The sequence below is a fragment of the Puma concolor genome, chromosome E2, assembly GCF_028749965.1.
Source record: "Puma concolor isolate L17-30 chromosome E2, mPumCon1.1.hap2, whole genome shotgun sequence".
NCBI lineage: Eukaryota > Metazoa > Chordata > Mammalia > Carnivora > Felidae > Puma > Puma concolor.
In genome coordinates, this window is record NC_141681.1 from 47,481,852 (window position 1) to 47,498,524 (window position 16,673).

General features: G+C 55.2%; 1 protein-coding gene across 2 annotated transcripts; it reads right to left on the minus strand.

The window, feature by feature from the left end:
- Positions 1-68: 68 nt before the first annotated feature.
- Positions 69-15,957, minus strand: MAP4K1 (mitogen-activated protein kinase kinase kinase kinase 1). Of its 2 annotated transcripts, XM_086689679.1 has the most exons (31): positions 15,731-15,957; positions 15,504-15,561; positions 15,294-15,384; positions 14,508-14,572; positions 12,892-12,947; positions 12,756-12,803; positions 12,538-12,580; positions 12,376-12,448; positions 11,628-11,759; positions 11,143-11,205; positions 10,954-11,035; positions 10,417-10,533; positions 10,092-10,170; positions 9,510-9,568; positions 9,389-9,432; positions 9,264-9,308; positions 8,578-8,620; positions 7,740-7,902; positions 7,560-7,642; positions 7,083-7,167; positions 5,795-5,871; positions 5,645-5,705; positions 4,742-4,850; positions 4,598-4,656; positions 4,289-4,392; positions 3,538-3,712; positions 3,186-3,248; positions 2,904-2,993; positions 2,750-2,820; positions 2,035-2,090; positions 69-246 (listed from the first exon to the last, which is right to left on the minus strand). In XM_086689679.1, the coding sequence occupies exons 1-31, from the start codon at positions 15,827-15,829 to the stop codon at positions 177-179; spliced, it is 2,463 nt and encodes an 820-aa protein (XP_086545805.1). In that variant the 5' UTR covers positions 15,830-15,957; the 3' UTR covers positions 69-176. The 2 variants fall into 2 exon arrangements, with proteins under 2 accessions (XP_086545805.1, XP_086545806.1); XM_086689680.1 differs by lacking the exon at positions 3,186-3,248.
- Between the last annotated feature and the right edge of the window lie 716 nt (positions 15,958-16,673).

A 16,673-nucleotide genomic window follows, 5' to 3' on the forward strand; every position in this document is an offset into this window, starting at 1 on the left:
TTGAGGTATGGGTGGGCATCCGGGAATTCTGCCCTCCCCTTCCCCCCTTGAAGAACAAGATGACAGCAGAGGCTGGAGCCATGTTTATTGGGAGACAAGTGCATGTCATGATCACTAATGTCTGTCCGTTGGGGAGGGGGGTGCAGGGACTGGTTCCTAACACCCCCCCCAGAGACTCATTCCTGGATGTAGAGGTTGCTGGGGGCAGTAGGATCATCTGCTGGGCGTGTCTCCACCACCACAGGCCTGGGGAAGGAGGAGAGAAGTCAGTTCATTCATTCATTCATTCATTCATTCACAAAGGAGTTAATAGAGGCTGTGCCAGCACAGTTCTGGACTCTTGCAGTGACGTGCAGAGACCGTCTCTGCCCTTGAGGAGGCCAAAACGAAGACCAGCATGAATCAGTGAGTAACATGACTGCAAACCACTCATGTAACGGAACACATTGCATGGAAACCTATCCCAAAGGGCTGGCCAGCGTGCCCCGAAGAATAGCGGGTGGAGCCTGAAAGAGGCTCAGGAGGGAGGAAACTTGGTGAAAAGTCAAGGAAAGGTGTTCTGGACAGAGAGAACAGCCTATGCAAAGGCTTTGAGGTGGGGGAGAGCTTGGGGCTTGGCTGCAGAAGTCAAAGTCTTGTGCGCTGTGGCCAGGATGGGGTATTTATCTTGTATTTATCTTGTGGCCAGGATTTGGTATTTAACGGGAGAGTTTAAATGGGGAGAGTGACACAATCGGATTTAGATTTTAAAAGACCGCTCTGGCATGTCAAAAGGCTGCAAGAGATCCTTGAAGGGGCTCTCACTGGCTAAATCTGGGAGTTCTCGTGCCTCGAAATTAATAATCATGATACTAATATATATTGTAACCCACAGAATAAAATGGAAATCCAGGAGACTGTGCTGAAATACACACATACATACATACGTGGTAGAGAAAGGACCGTTTCCCCCACAGTAGCATGCCAACTAATGAGTGCAGAAATAGGAAATCACCACTGGGTAACTATCCTAAAAATATATTCAGGCAAAAATCAATAATAGACACTAAAAGCCGTGAGCAAAAGTCTGATAGAAACAGTATAATTACACAGTCTCAGCAAATCACCGCAAAAGATACTTTTTTTTTAGCACAAAAGTAACTTACAGTGGAGAAACCGGACTCACCACACCTTCCCCAAATGTTCAAAGATGGCATGACCAGTCCTGGGACAAACTGACATGATATGATGGACTGACGACCCGCCGTCACTTCTGCGGTACCCCTGCCCCCACAATGCTTAACCTGGAAACCTCAAACCCAACTGAGGGACATTCTGGAAAACAACCTTCCTGTACTCTTCGGAAGTATCAAGGTCACGAAAAACAAAGAAAACCTGAAGAACTGTTCCAGGCTAAAGACTAAAGAAACACCACTCTTAAATGCAACCCATCATTCTGAATTGTCTCCAGGACCAGAAAAAAAAAAGTATTATTTTTTTGGTTATAAAGAGTATCATTGGGCTAACCGGTGAGACCGGGTATGTGGGTTAGAAGGTAGCGATGTCTTGCGGTTATTTTCTTGATTTTGACAGCTGCACTGTGGTCTGTAAGAATATGTCTTTGCTTGGACTTAGGAAACAGTTCACACCCAAATAGAAAAAAAATGACACATATACAAAAGAGGATAAAACATACGTGATAAAAACAAAGCACACACACACACACACAAAGAAAAACAAAAACAAAAACCAACCAAAAAGTTAACATCTGAGGAACTGGATGAATGAAGGGGATACAAGAATTTTTAAATTTCTTTTTGCAACTTCTCTGTGAGTCTAAAGTTAGGTCAAACTAAAAAGTGGAAATTAAAATTAAAAAAATAAAAATGTCCCCTTGGCTGCTGTGTGGGGAATAAGGCACAGAGATAGAAGCAGGGAGACCAAGAGAGAGAACGTCCAGGCCAAAGATACAGGTGGTTAGAGAGACCTCAAGACACCTCTCCAAATTGGAAGCCCCCCTCCCCAGTTCCGTGTTCCCCTTCCTTAAGTCCATACCTGGGGGAGCCAAGAAGACGGAAGGTGAGGGTGGGGTCTCTCAGCTCCTGCAACAGCTGGGGGAAAAGTGTGTGTTTCAGTATCTAGAAGACTCTTCCCTTTTCCCTTAAAGGGAACGGGGGTGGGGGAGAGGTCTCTAAACTTTTAGTCTTAGATCCAGAAATACTTCTAGTCAACACCATTCACCAGCTGTGTGACCCCCCAAACAAGTTACTTTTCCTCTCTGTGCCTCAGATTACTAACCTGTGAAGTCACAGGACCTTCCTCATATGTGATGGTGAAGATTAAATACAAACACGTATGGGCAGCATCTGACACATCTATGAGCTAAGGACCATTTTTCACTCCATTTTCCGGATGGGGAAAGTAATGCATGGGAATGTTAAGTCATTTGCTTGAGGCCAACCAGCTGGTTCCAACCCAGCCCGTCTGTTCATGTTCTTAACCACCCACATCTCTCTCTAGTGACCTCCATTTTATAGTTGGAGACTGAGGTTCAGAGAGAGTAGACTCTCTCGCACAAGATCCCCCAGTGGCCTGGAATGAGCTCTAGATCCAAGAGACCCTGGGGTATAGAAGGGGACCTGGCTGAACTGAGACTGGAGGAAGCTTCTGGTCAGGGCTTCCCACCCTGACTCAATTCCCCTGATCCATCTGATGAACTGGATGCCTGATGGGGAAGGAGCGGAGTTGTGGGCATTGGGATGAAGCTTACCTGGTCTGAGCCTGGAGCCCACACCTGCACTCCATGCTTCCAAAAGGCCTGGAGCCGGCCCCCGACCATAGCTGGGAGACAAGCAGTGCCTGTTACGCTTGGGTATCACTGAGCCTCCATTCTGGACCGGGGGCCCTCCCATCCCTGCACGTACCCACGGCCTCTACTGCTTCAGTCATAGGGATCTCTGGAGTTCGAAGTCCCCGGACTGGGTCTCCCTCTGGAGTCACCAGCTTCAGAGACCCTAGAAGAGGGTAGAGAGAGGGCTATAAGAATGAGGCTCAGAAGGATGCTGAGAGACTGTACAATAAATTCACTGAGAAGCAAAGCAGGACAAGGGCAAGGCCCGGAGGGTCTCAGCATTTCTGAGAAGCACAGGGTCTGCGAAGCCAAGATCCAGGAACAGTGGAGAAAAGACTGGGAGGAGGGTCCTTACCGTCCATCAACACCATCACCTTGTCTTCCTCTACCTGGGTCACCTGCACCGGTCCCCTGTGCTCTGTTTGACAGGCAGAGAGGTTCAAAGACCAATTCCACCTGCTTCTGCCTTCCTCCGCTAGGCACCCTCTCCATTCCCAAGCTAAACCCCGCCCATCACAGCGGTCCCGACGGGTCCTCAATCTCACCGGCTGTACGTATCCACCTCTCTCCCCTCGCCCCAGCTGCAATCCCTTTCCCAGTTACCCCAGTTACATCGCAGGCTAAGCACAGCCCAGCCGCCCAGCCGCCCAGCCGCCCAGCCGACCCCCTCCCAGCAGCCCCGCCCCCAGCGAGCCTGCCCCACCCACCTGTGCTCATCTCGCCCAGCCAGCAGGAGAGCGCACCGAAGCGCACGGTGTGGAAGAGCACCGAGTTCGCCGGCCGCCCCGGGCTCACGCCGATGCAGACGGCGGGCAGCTCGGAGCCCGGCCCGGTCAGTAGCGCGAACACTGGAAGGGGCGTCGGTAGCGGGAACAGCACCTGCTGCAGGCCGCACAGGGAGGGGCGGACTCAGAGTCGTGGGGCGGGGCCTGAGAGGGGAGGGGCCTGGGAGAAGAGCCTGCAGGGAGCTTCCCAAGTATATTTCCTGGGCCCTCGGTTTTGGGGGATGGCACCTAGAAACTTCAGGGGGTAAGGCCCCAGAAGCGTGAGGTGATGCCTCCTTAGAAATGGGTGGATGTGGCTCAAAGTTGGCGTGCCTTGTTTGGAGCGTGCCGCCTTAATGACAGCGAGGCGGGGTCCCTTGAGGGGCGTGACCTCACAGGCAGCAAAGTCTCCTTAGAGTCAAAGGATCTCAGTGGGGTCCCCTTAGAGACCCGAGGAATGGGGCATACGGCCTGAAGGATAATTAGGCTGGAGTGAGAGGAGGAGCTTAAGGATCCGGAAGCTCTCAGAAGGCGGAGCCTCTGGCGCCGACCACAGGTGGGCGGGGCCTCGGGGGAGATTGGAGCGGGGCCTCGGGTAGAAGCCGGGCTTCATGAAACTCTCAGCAGAAGCGTAACAAGTGGAAGGCCCTAGCATGCAACCTCGCAGAGTCCCCAGCCTCGACAGCCCCCCTACCCGGACCAGCAGGAACTTGTTCATGGGCTGGTACCACTGAAGCAGGACCACGGACGTCTCCAGTGCGCCGCACAGGAACGGGCCCCCCGAGTTCGCACCCTCCGCTGTGGGAGATGGGTAAGGATGGGTTAGGGTCAATCTTCCCTCCCCTCCACGCCCCCCCCCCCCCCCCAAAGGGCACACAGCTTCCCCGGGCTGTTGACAGCCTGCCTCAACAATGTAACCGCCTTGGATAGATGCAGTCCCCGCCCCGCCACGCCCCCTCTCCTCACGTTCCCCCCACCCCACCCCGTCAGGACTCTCTCTCACCCACGCAGCAAGCCCGGCACCCTTTGGTGTCCTGGATCTTGGTGGAGACCATATTCTTCCTGCAGGAGAAAGCAGGGGTAAATGCGGAGGGACGGCAGGAAGGGGGGGTTGCGGGGGGCCTGTGGCGCCACTGGGGGCTGGTACCTTGCCAGTAGCCGGTGGGGGCTCATGTGAGCGATGGGGCTTCCCGCTCTGGTCTCCTTGCGCTCCAGCAGGCCCAGGATGCTATGAGAATACAGGTGGGGGGTCTTTCCTACAGCGTATGTGTGTGTAAGGGGAAGCAGGCAGTTAACGGACACCAGACACAGCCACCTTTCTCTGTCCCTTCTCTTGGCCCTATCCCTTTGAAACTCCCAAGGCTTCAAGTCTCAAACACTTTTATTTCTTCATTTTCCACTCAACATATTGTAAATGTCCACCTCGGGCCAGGTCCTGTGCTTGGCTCTGGTGAACAGTGGTGAGGAAAAAGTATGTTCCCTAGCCTCCCGTGCTGGTAGCCGCAGGAGAAACTATGGACACTTAGCCAGCCAGGTGAAGGTGCCCACGCTACTAAATTTAAGAAGAAACCGATCCAGAAATTCTCTTGAAGTCCGGCATCACAGATGTGATATTAACTAACTCATGAAGCCTATTTGGCTTGGTGTTTCCCCGTCAATTAGAAATTCTTTCACGCAAAATGTTTATAAAACAGTAACACAAAATTGTAACCTCTATCTACCCCCTCACTCTATTTCACAGAAGTGTGGGATAAGTTCCGACTCTCATCTGAACGTCAAAGAAATGTAAAGACTTACTGTAGACCTTACCTCAAAACTGACTTGAGGTGGGACTACTGTGAACCCCATTTTATGGGTAGGGAAACTGAGGCCCAGGGAGCAAGTCCCACAGTGACAAAGTGGCTGAGATTTTTAACTGCGGGCTCTGTGAAGGGGGAGCCTATGTTTTCGTTTGTTTTATTTTGTTTTCAGCTGTGCCCATCTACCTCCCAACCCCTTCTCGACCCCTTAACTTCTGACCCCACTCCCCCCACCTGACCCACAGCCAGACCTGAGAGGGACATGAGGACATTGTTGATGGAGTACACCCAGGTAGTCCGGCTAGGAAAGAGCTGCAGAGAACGAGGCAGATGGCTCCCATAAGACCCCAGCAACCCCCAACTCCAGCCCCTGCCCTCGGTCCCCCAGCTGCTGTCCTCACCATCTCCAGTGTGGCCTCCTGATCATTCCGGTTCAAGATGAAAATGCCTTCCTCTGCCCCCAGGAGCAGGTGCTGGTCTGTGGGGACAGACACAAGGACGCTGGAACCTGCCTCATCCTGGGGAGGGGCCTCCCAGACCGTGACCTGACCCCAAACACTGCTAGTCTGTCCTCCAGCCCTGACGCTCAATTCTCTCTTACTCCCGGCCTCTGTCTCCCCAAATCTGAACTCAAACCCTGACCCAGTGCCAGCTCAAGCTGGCCTCATTCTTATCTACCTCTCAAGGCTGGACCTGCAAATCCTGACCCCTGTCCCCTCAACTTTGACCCCAACATGAGTCATGCTTCCCCACATAGCCTCCGAAGTTCCATCCTTCTCTTCCCCAGTCCTGACCCCCAAATGCTAATCTTGTCTCAACACTGATCCTCAAACTCGGGCCCCCTGAAATGTGGCTTTTTCCGTCCAGTGTGTCCCCCTCAAACTCTAACTCTGTTTTTTTTTAAATAAGTTTTAGTCATTTTTTAAAAAAGATTTTAAGTAATCTCTACACCTAACATGGGGTTTGACCTTACAATCCTGAGATCAAGGGTTGCCCACTCCCCCGACTGAGCCAGCCAGATGCCCCTAATGCTGGGTCTTTAACATTTACCCCTCACTGACCTTGTCTCCACATCTCTCATTCCCAAATCCTTTCCCTTTCTGCCTACATTCCCATCCCCCAAACTTCCGACTCCAAACTGCAGACCCCAGCCTCTGTACCGTTAACTTCCAGCTGAGGTTAAAGGGTCCAACTTATACCCCAAACTCTGACCATTCTGTTATGATATTCCTGGACCCTAAACTCTTACTTTCCTAATTTTCACCCACAAATTCATTTTCACTCTACCCGTATTTGATCCCCAAACCCCAACTGTAACCCTGGGCTCTGGTCCTCCCTCGGTTCTGCCCCTCCCCATCCTATTAAGACCCTCCCCAGGGGGCGCCTGGGTGGCTCAGTCAGTTAAGCTTCTGACTCTTGATTTCAGCTCAGGTCGTGATCTCACAGTTTGTGACTTTGAGCCCTGAATCGGGCTCTCTGCTGTCAGCACAGGGCCCCCTTCAGAACCTCTGTCTCACTCTCTCTCTCTCTCTCTCTCTCTCTCTGCTCTTCCCCCATTCTTGCATGTGCGCCCTCTATCTCTCAAAAATAAATATTAAAAAAAAAGACCCTCCCCCACCCCTGCCTCTGTGCCTCCATTAAGGGCCCTCCCCATCCCCCTTCCTTTCCGTGACGCTCCTGAGTGCCCACCCTTGGTGGAGGGGTGTATCCAGGCAGCCGTGCTGTGGATCCGGAGGGGGCAGCCATTGAACAACTTCACGAGAAGGGCACATCCCTAGGCGGGCCACGGGGGCAGAGCAGCAGATCCAACAAAAGGAAGGAGGGGACACGAATGTGCAGGGGTTAAGACTCTGACGCAAGAGCACCAGCATTCAAATCCTGCCTCTGCCTCCTCAAAGGTTTATGACCTTGGCAAGCTATGTATCCCTCTCTGCCTCCGTCTCCCCATCTGTGACATGCGAGATGATGTCACTGCCTGTGATACCAAGCTCTATCTGTGAAGGTTCACACCACGTGTAAACATGAGATCGGGGTCTGGCACCGATCAACGCCGCTCAACAAATGTCACCTAGCGTCATTGTTACTCTTCCTGTCCCCACACACCATCCCACCCCTAGGCACCCCCAGGCATCTAGAGGCGTGAGTCCTCAACACAGCTGGTCTCACCTTTCTCTTCATCTTTTCCTTCTTGGGGGGCAACAATGGGGGCTGACCAGGGTCCCGGGGGGTTGGGTTCCAGAGTGAGGGTTCTGAGACAGGGTGGGGGAAAATCAGTCCCCAAAGCAGCCCCCTCCCCTGCCCAACCCATACCCCCTGCCCACCTCCTGCCCCAGCCTGCCCCGTTACCTGAATGGGCAGTTAGGTGGGGGCTTCGGGCGGCTGGGGGAGGCCCGAGGTGGGGGGTGCGTGGGGGAGGCCCACTGGCACACCGGACCAGCACCCCGGGGCTCAGTTGCCCATCATCCCCAGTGCCCCCGGGACCCTCATCTGATGAAGAACGGAACTTGGGCTATGGAGATGGAGAAGACGTGTGGGGAAATACATTAGATCCCAACCCTGCCTCTGCGAGAACTGACATTGTTCATGGCTCTGAGCCCTCAATGTCCCACTACCATTCCAGGCATCAACCCTGACGCCCACAACACACTCCATCAACTAAAGAGTTGATGCCAGGGGCGGCTGGGTGGCTCATCAGTTAAGCTTCCCACTTTGGCTCAGGTCATGATCTCCAGGTCCCAGGTCATAGTCTCCAGGTCCCATCAGTTTGAGCCTTACATTGGACTCTGGGCTGACAGTTCAGAGCCTGCTTTGCATTCTGTGTCCCCCTCTCTATCTGCCCCTCCCCCGCTTGCTCGCGCACTCTCTCTCTCTCAAAAATGAATAAACATTAAAAAGAAGAAACAAAAACCACAACTAAAGGGCTAATGCCAGATAGCTTAGTCCTGGGACCAGTGTCCCTCTGGCTAAATACTTTGAATTCCCATCCTGAGGTTCAAGGATGCTCCTTCCCGACTACAGCGTGTTCATCATCCTGGTCTCCCAGACTTCAAGGGACCTAGTGCCCCAGACTCCAGCCTTAGAGTGCCCAGTAGCCCAGCCTCTAGGGACCCTGGCCTCCTGGTCCCCAGCCCCCAGCCTCAGCCCCCCGCCCCCGGCCCCCAGCTCCGTTGGCCCAAGGCCTTACCTTGGGAGGCAGTGGAGGAGGTATGTCATCTGCAGGGGTGGGGCTGGAACACAAAGAGTGGGGAAGCAGGACAGGTGTCGGTAACAAGGACTGGGGGCAGATGGGAGTGGTTTGGGGGCTGGAGGTGTGAGAACAAGAGGGTGGGGGTGACTCGGTCTGGGCTGGAGCTGATTATCATGGCTGTTAGCATAGCCGTGAGGATACTGGCAACCGCAACACCGGCTATCAAGTGGGGACAACGCGTCAAGCCTGAATCTTCACAGCCACCTCGTGATGCAGATCATATGAGCTCCTGGGGGCCAGGTTCTCACTTGGTGCTGGGCTCTGCCCATGAGCCCACTTCAGAGGAGATGCACAGAACGGATGGGTGGGCGAGAGGCGGACCCAGGCCTGGGGGCCGGGCTGACTGCAGGCACTGAGGTTGGGGTCTGGTGTTGAGGGAAATTTCCAAGGGGGGAAGATGCGGGTGAAGGCTGGGCTTTGAGGGTTAGGGCTGTGGCGGAAAGTCTGGGGCCAGAGCAACATCTGGGAGCTGAGGGCTGGAGGCCCCGGGCTCAGCGTGGGTGCGGCTGGAGGAGGAAGGAGAGTGGGGGCGGAGGCTGGGGTCCGGATGGAAGGGACGTGGTGGCTGTAGGAAGGTGAGGGTGGGTGAGGGCCAGTGGGGCTGGGGGCCACGCCTCTCTTACATGTCCACGTCGTCGTAGTCATCGTCTGACTCTGACGGCTGCCTCCTGAGGAGTGACAGGCGTGACCCTCAGGCGGCTCCCTCACATATCCCAGCCCCCTCCCCTCCACACCGAGGGTCCCTGACCTAGGGCTGCTGCTCCTGAAGTCTCCAGGGGGCGGTAAGTGGGCCTGTGGGATAGTAAAGGGTCAGCAGTGCCTGGCGGAAGGGGAGGGCATCTGAGGTGAGCGGCGGGGAGGCACCTCACCGTGTGGGCCGTGGGTCTGGACTCCATTCCTCTGAGCTTCCGGAACTGCATGTGCCGCCCTGGAAGGGAGGAGGGTAACACAGTGAGCTGAGGAGATGGATCTGAGAAAAGGGTAGAATTTGGGGGTTGAGGTCAGGATCTTAGGACTGGCGCTGTCCCTTGGTCGGGTGGGGAAAATCTTGGTTTACAGGATCTCATTTGGGGGTCAGGGTTTGGGACCAGAGAGATGGGGCTCAAAGTTATCCAGTGCTTGCTTTCAGCTTCCACTTGGGTCGTGGGGATCGGACAGAGATTTCTGAGGGCTCTTGGGGGGGGGGGGTCCTTGTGTTATGGGAAGTCTCATGGAGTCTCTACAGTCATTTTGTAGCTCAGCTGGTGATGAGGTTTTCTGGAGTCTCTTGCGGGGTCAGATAGTGAGAAGGGTCTCTGAGGGTCTGTGTGGAAATGACGAGGGTCTCCGGGGCCTATCATGAGATCAGATGGTGGCGATGAGGGTCTCTGGCAGGATCACAGAGGGTAGAATGGTTCTCTTGGATCCGTTATCGGGTCAAGTAACCCCAAGCTTAAGGCGTCTCTACTTACGACAGCAATCAGCATCTGGGATCCCTAGAGAGCTGGATCGGTGAGTGGACCTGATCCTCCGGGGGACGGCAGGGGGCACCTGGGTAGAGTGGCAGCTGCATCAGGACCGTGGCCCTCCCCCAGACACCCCTACCACCCTGCGGGCCCAGCCAGGAGCCTCTGGCTCTCCCATAGCCCTCTGTGCCCCCAGCCCTGTGCCCAGCTCCCCATCCCTCCTCCCCCTTTTCCTTCTAAGAGAGGCCTCAGGAAAGCACTCCAGGCCCGGGGCCCAGCCTAAGCAAAGGCTGGGAGGTTCCAAGGCTTTCGTCAGCTGGGGCGCCCTCACCTCAGGCTCCTCATCTTCGATCTCGACAACTGGGGCCCCCTTCCCTGGATTCCTCAGTTTGTCAAGAAGATCTAGGATCAGGCTTCTATTTAGCCTGGGCTGGGACACCAGTTGATGCTGGAGAGGGGGAGGACGGTGTCAGCAGACAGAAGGCTGGTATTGGGGAGAGGCTGGGACACGGGCTCAAGAACTTAAGGTAATCTGGGGGGGGAGGCAACTGAGGAAGAAGGCAGGGAACTCTGGGAAACTGAGGCTGGGGGATTTTGAGGGGTTGGAAAGGATTAGAAGAGTCTAGGGTTCCCAGCAGGGGCCCTTGGAGAATCCCACAGGTACCTTAGCGGGGGAAAGGGGTCCCCGTTGAATTCCAGAGTATACCCAGGACTGGGTCTGGAGGCCCCTGGGAATCTGTGAGTTTTAGCAACTCAGGGTATCTTGGCAAAAGGTCTAGGGTACATTTTGGAGAGTTTTGGAGAGGTCCTGGGGAATTCTGGGGGTGAGTTTGGGAAGGGCTTTTCAGGGAAGGGAGGGGAAGTTTACACTGAGCATCTTGGTGGCACCGGGTCGTTTCTTGGGGTTCTTAGTGAGGGTGACTTTGACAAAGTTGTGGAAGGCAGCCGACCTTAGGAGGAAGAAGTTCTGGGGTGAGGAAGCCAGAGACTCTCCCATCAGACCGTGGTTTCTGGCTCTGCCCTCCCTGGCCCTCCCTCACCCTCTCCCCTCTCCTACCATTTGCCTTTTTCTTTTAGCCTGGGGGGCTGGTAACCACTCTTCGACATGAGGAAGAGAACTCTGGAAGAGGAAGGAGAGGACACAGTGTTCAGACTCTCAATGACTCGGGGGGTCCCCCAAAGCACGGAGGTCACCAGGGAGCAAAGCAAGGGACAGGACAAGAACAAGGTTTAGGTTTTACAGTGCACTGGGATGTCCCTTCCAGGGGACTCTGCTGATCACAGGACAGAACTACCGCAGTTATGAAGAGAGGCTCGGGGAATCCCTGCTGCGGGGGTGGAGGGCTGAAGGGGGTGGAGCCCTCCCGGTGTGGAGGGTTGAAGGAAAGGCTTTCTGGGTTGAGAGGCTCCTTGGGGCTCTGAGATGGAGCTCGGAGGAAGGGGCGTCCCCTGTAGGGGGCCTCGGTGTGGGGCAGCAGGCTGGGGGATGGCACTCAGGGTCAGGGCGGGGCGGGGCCTCTGGGCCCAGGGGGACTTGCCTACCTGAGAGGGTGCACGTCAAAGAGCGGTGGCTGTAGCTCGGCTAGTTCAATGGCAGTGATGCCCAGGGACCAGACGTCACACAGCTCGTTATATCCCCCCTTCAGGGCCACGGCTGCCACTTCGGGAGCCATCCTGGGGGCAGAGACCCTCAGAAAGCCAGCGGTGACACAAGGTGGGGAAGGGGAATACTCCTTGGTATGGGGGTGGGTGCGGGAGAGAGACAGACAAGGAGAATGGGGCATGGAGAGAACCAGATGCGGAAAGAAACATCAAGGTGAAGAGACAAACAGAAATAGAGACACAAAAAAGTCAAGACAGAAGGATCAGAATAAAAACCAATACAAAGAGGGGCGCCTGGGTGGCTCAGTCGGCTAAGCAACCGACTTCAGCTCAGGTCACGATCTCATGGTTCACGGGTCTGGGTTCGAGCCCCGCGTCTGGCTCTGCGCTGACAGCTCAGAGCCTGGAGCCTGCTTCCGATCCTGTGTCTCCCTCTCTCTCTGCCCCTCCCCTGCTCATGCTTTCTCTCTTTCTCCCTCTCTCAAAAGTAAATAAAAACATTTTTAAAAATTAATACCAAGAGACCTAAGTAAATGTAAAACTCGAGAGAGAGCCAAAAAGAAAACAGAATGTTCAACAGAAAAAGGCAGAGGCAGGGAAAGGGGCCGGGAAGGAGATTCCCAGTGATGCAGGTGAGGAAAACCACTGCCCCCACTCCATCCCCAGCTACCCGCCAGGCATCCCTCACCAGTAGGGCGTCCCAATGAAAGAGAGGCGTCGGGCCAGTGTTGCCCCAATCTGGGCCGAGATACCAAAGTCAGCTGGAGGCAGAGAGAGACATGGTGACCTGGGGTCCCCTATCCCCTTGGTCCCCAGCCAGACTCCCCCAACGCCCACCAATCACACTCACCCAGTCTGACCTCCCCAGCATCATTGATGAGGATGTTGGCTCCCTGGGGGGGGAGGAGGGAAATTAGAGGCTGTCGGAGACACCGCCCCCAACCCATGCTGCCTCCATCCCCTGGCCCTTCCCAACTGCCCAGCTCAACACCACCCTGAGCCCGCCAAACACCACTTCCGTCTCCTGGGCCCCCCACCCACAAGGCCACTTTTCTGCCCCTAGACTACCTTGATGTCCCGGTGTATCTTCTTCTGTGAGTGCAGATAGGCAAGTCCCTGGGGAAGAGAGTGGACATGGGGGCTATGAGAGTCCGGGGCTGGAACAGGGCCCAACCCGACCCAGGCCCACCAGACTTCTCCTCACCTGGAGCACTTCCCGGCAGACATAGCTAATCTGGAGCTCTGACAGGGGGCCTGTCACTGCAAACATCACACCCGTGGCGTTGGGTGGGAACCAGGACACCTGGGAGCCCCTGGCCCCCACCCACACTGGCTGAGATGATGCCACGTGGGGAGGGAAAGCGTGTAGGATAAGTGGGAGGGGGAGACGGAGGGACGTCCCCGGGCAACGCAGGGAACATGAGGCTGGAGGGAGACAGACTCATTAAACGGATATTTACTGTGTCTACTGGGTACCAGGCACTGTGTTGGGGCACTGGGGAGACAGCTGTGGACAAGAGACAGACATCCCTGCCCTTGTGGTGAGAACATTCCGGGGAGACAACAAACAAACAAGATGGGTAAAGCATAGCACATGAGATGCTAATAAATCGTAAGAAAAAAAAAATAAAGCAAGAAAGAACAACAGGAAATATGTGTGGGAAGGGGTATGACATTTTACAGGGTGGTCGGTGAAGTCTACTCTACTCTGAGAAGGTGACGGGGTGAAGACGTGATCAGTCCAGCTTGGAGGGGAACAGGAGAGCAGGTGCAAAGGCGTAGAGGTGGGAGAATGCCTGGTGGGTTTGGAAAGCAGCAAGTGGGTGGAGCAGAGTGGGGGAGGGAGAGAAGTGGTAGGAGGCGAAGTCTGGCAGCTTGGGTGCAGGTGGGGGTCACACGGGGGAGCTTGGGCTTCTCTTTGGAGGGAAATGAAAGCCCAGGGGGGGCTCTGAGCAGGGGGTGATGTGACTTTGCAAAATGAGGAAAGGCAGAGGGACACAGACACACACACACAGACACACACACACACACACACACACACACACACACACACACACACAGAATGAGACAGAGAAACAGAAAGACAGAGAAACAGGAACAGATCCAAACTGAGATCGAAAAACATGAAGAAAGACGTTCTGAGAAACATAGAAACACAGAGGGGGACAACAGGGAGACAACAGACAGAGAGAAGTGGTCGGAGACCAGCTTCAGCGGACTGGCTGTGTGGGCCACTTCCTCTCTGAGGGTCTCAGTTTCCCCCCTCCTTGATGACTTCTTAATGAATTTCTTCCTTTGCTAACATTTAAGATCTTGGGTTCAAAGGAGACAGAAAGATGACCAAAGACAGTGGTGGCCATCAGAAATTGAGAGGCGATCAGAGACCCACCCCCCCCCCCCCCCCCGCTACCCTCAAGTTTTCCAAAAGAGTGAAATGCAGGTTAGGAATTCAGTCACTCAGCCAACGAAAATGTGGACCATACGATGGGCCAAAAATGCAGAAATATTCAAACACCGCCACAGACACATTGGTGAGAAAATGCAGACGGGGGAAGATGGGAGGGGGAAGCAGAGGGGATCACTGCATGCAGAAGGACTGGGCCTGGACTGTCAGGTCCTGGAGGACAGGGCCCAGGGCCCACTTGGTCACTACAGCATCCCTAGCACCAACCAGGCCAGGCCCCAGACCCAGAGTGGGGCTCAGTGCGGGAAATGTGGACCAGAAAGACCATCCCAGGAGGCACAACCCCAGAGACACAGGAGGGATGGACGGGGCGGGGCGGGGGGGGGGGAGATGAACCCCCTTGCCCTTCCTCTCACCTTGGTAGATGTCCTGGAGAGAACCAGCCCCACAGAATTCCATGCATATCCAGAACTTCTGCAGCCTACGACAATTCAGGAGTAATAATAACGGCAGTAATAAGTCATTATCGTAGGACAGCCCGGCTCACTGTCTGTTTTGTTCCAATTCAACAAAAACTTTAACGTAACAGCTGTCATCCACCTCGCCCACCAGAGTGAGATCATTCCACTTCCATTTTACAGGTGGGCAAGTTGAGGCTCTGAGAGAAAATGTATGTTCAGGGTCAACAGGACTCAAACCCACATCTTTGGACTCCTAACCCCGGAGGACTCCTAACTCTGCCGTCCCATGCTAACCCAGGAGACAGGGCAGATATCTCCCAGGTTGCGCAGGTTAAGGCGGGGATAGAGGGGCCCAGGGTGTCAGGTCTGGGGGACAGAGGTCATCACTAGGACATCAGGGATATTAATTTAGGGGTCAGGGGATTTAGGGAATTAAAGGAGCAGAGAGTGGAAATAGGGGACCTGGAAGGCAGGATGATGAAAGATCAGTTTTAAGGGGCCTTGTTTTCAGGTTTGGTTACTATGAAGGGACCACTGTCGGGGATCCCCGCTCAGAAATGGGCGTCCTGAATTGCAGAGCACATTGGAGAATGCTCTGGTCAGAAAAGTGGGACTTCAGACTGGGGATCAAGTTGGGGGGGGGCAGTTTAAAAGCAGGGGTCCAGGATTGGAGGTCAGGAATGGGGATTCCAGGCTAGGGGCCGGGGAGGGGGGTCCCAGGGCAGGTTTGAGGCTCATCACCAGAGATAACTCCCATGGTAGGCCACGATGTTGGCATGCCGGCAAGTTTTCAAGATGAGGATTTCCTTCTGAAGTGTGGAAACATCATCGTCTGTGAGGAGGGACAGGAAAGAAAAGGCCGCTGCAGGGGAGGCATATGGGGGAGGCAATACCGTGTCCCAAGAGGAGGGGAAGGGGTGTGGGGAAGGAGCTGCCGTCTCCTCTTCTCACCAGGCTCCATCTTCACCATCTTCACTGCCACCAGGTCCCCCGTCACCTTGTCTCGAGCCTTGTAAAGGGGAAGTTGGCAGTCAGGCAGGCTCCATTCGCCCGAGTTCTTTCTCAGCATCCCTGACCAAAGCCAAGGACTGGGACCCTCTCTCATCCCCTTCCCTTCTTGGGCCTCATCCCAAAGTCTCACTGGTTTGAGGGTGATGGAGAAGGGGGGGTGTCCTCACCTTGAAGACTTCTCCATAGGTGCCGCCACCGAGCCGCTGCAGCAGGTCATAGTGGTCCCGGGGATCCCTATTAAAGATGTCGGGGTCCACGAGGTCCATCCCTGGGGGCTGGAGCTGGGCCCGCGCCCAGGGGCCAGCAGGGCCTCAGGGCTCGAGTGTGGCACCTCCCTCCCTCCCCACAAGTCCTGCGTCCTGCACCCGCCTTGCTTTGCCTCCACCGGCTGTGGCCTCCCCCCTCCCCACTCTCGCTTCCTGCCCCAGCACAGGGCTGTGCCCTGCACAACGCTGTGCAGCCGGCTCCACCCCCTGTCCCCTGGGCCCTGAGAGCCTGTCGGTGTGGGGCAACTTGCTTTGGGACCCAGGGGACCCCCCCCCCCCCCCCCCCCCCGTCGAACTCAAGGGCCCTGGGCTGAATGTAAACCAGATGCAAACTATCTTATGATCTGGGGGGGGGGGGGGTGCCCTAGCACCCCCTCCCCCGTTCTGGGCGGTGGCTAAAAACCACAGTTGAAACTGCTGAGTGCTTGAGGAGATTGAGATGGCAGGCCTGCACAGGAGCGGTCAGGCAGTGGTGCCTGCTCCCTGGCGTGCATACATATACTTAGTGGTACGCGCTTATGCACCCACGGTACATAGACCAGTACCCATGCCTGGATACCTGTGTGAACACATGTGGATGTACTCAGAGCACATACCCCTATGTATATGACACATGCTTGTGCATTCACGCCTACAGTGAGCAATCTGTACGCATATAACTCAAGACAGAACGCATGGGGCACTAGCCTTCACCGGCAAGACTGGAGCCAAAAGGGGATCGAGCGCCATCCGGCAGGGTCCAGGAGCCCTCACTCCAGCCGCTGTGGAGCAGGACACCAGCTTTGCGGGTCCCTACCCCGGGAGTTGGGGTGGAGCGTGAAGACCAAGTTCAAGGCTTGAAACT

What these genes read in the sequence shown, in the direction of transcription:
- MAP4K1 (XM_086689679.1), bottom strand. Translation starts at nt 15,829, where the DNA reads ATGGACCTCGTGGACCCCGACATCTTTAATAGGGATCCCCGGGACCAC. An exon ending in TGCTGGGGAGGTCAGACTGG is followed by an intron (nt 12,449 to 12,537) that starts GTGAGTGTGATT and finishes CTCTGCCTCCAG; the next exon opens with CTGACTTTGGTATCTCGGCC. An exon ending in GTGCCACCAAGATGCTCAGT is followed by an intron (nt 10,534 to 10,953) that starts GTAAACTTCCCC and finishes CCCCCTCTCCAG; the next exon opens with CATCAACTGGTGTCCCAGCC.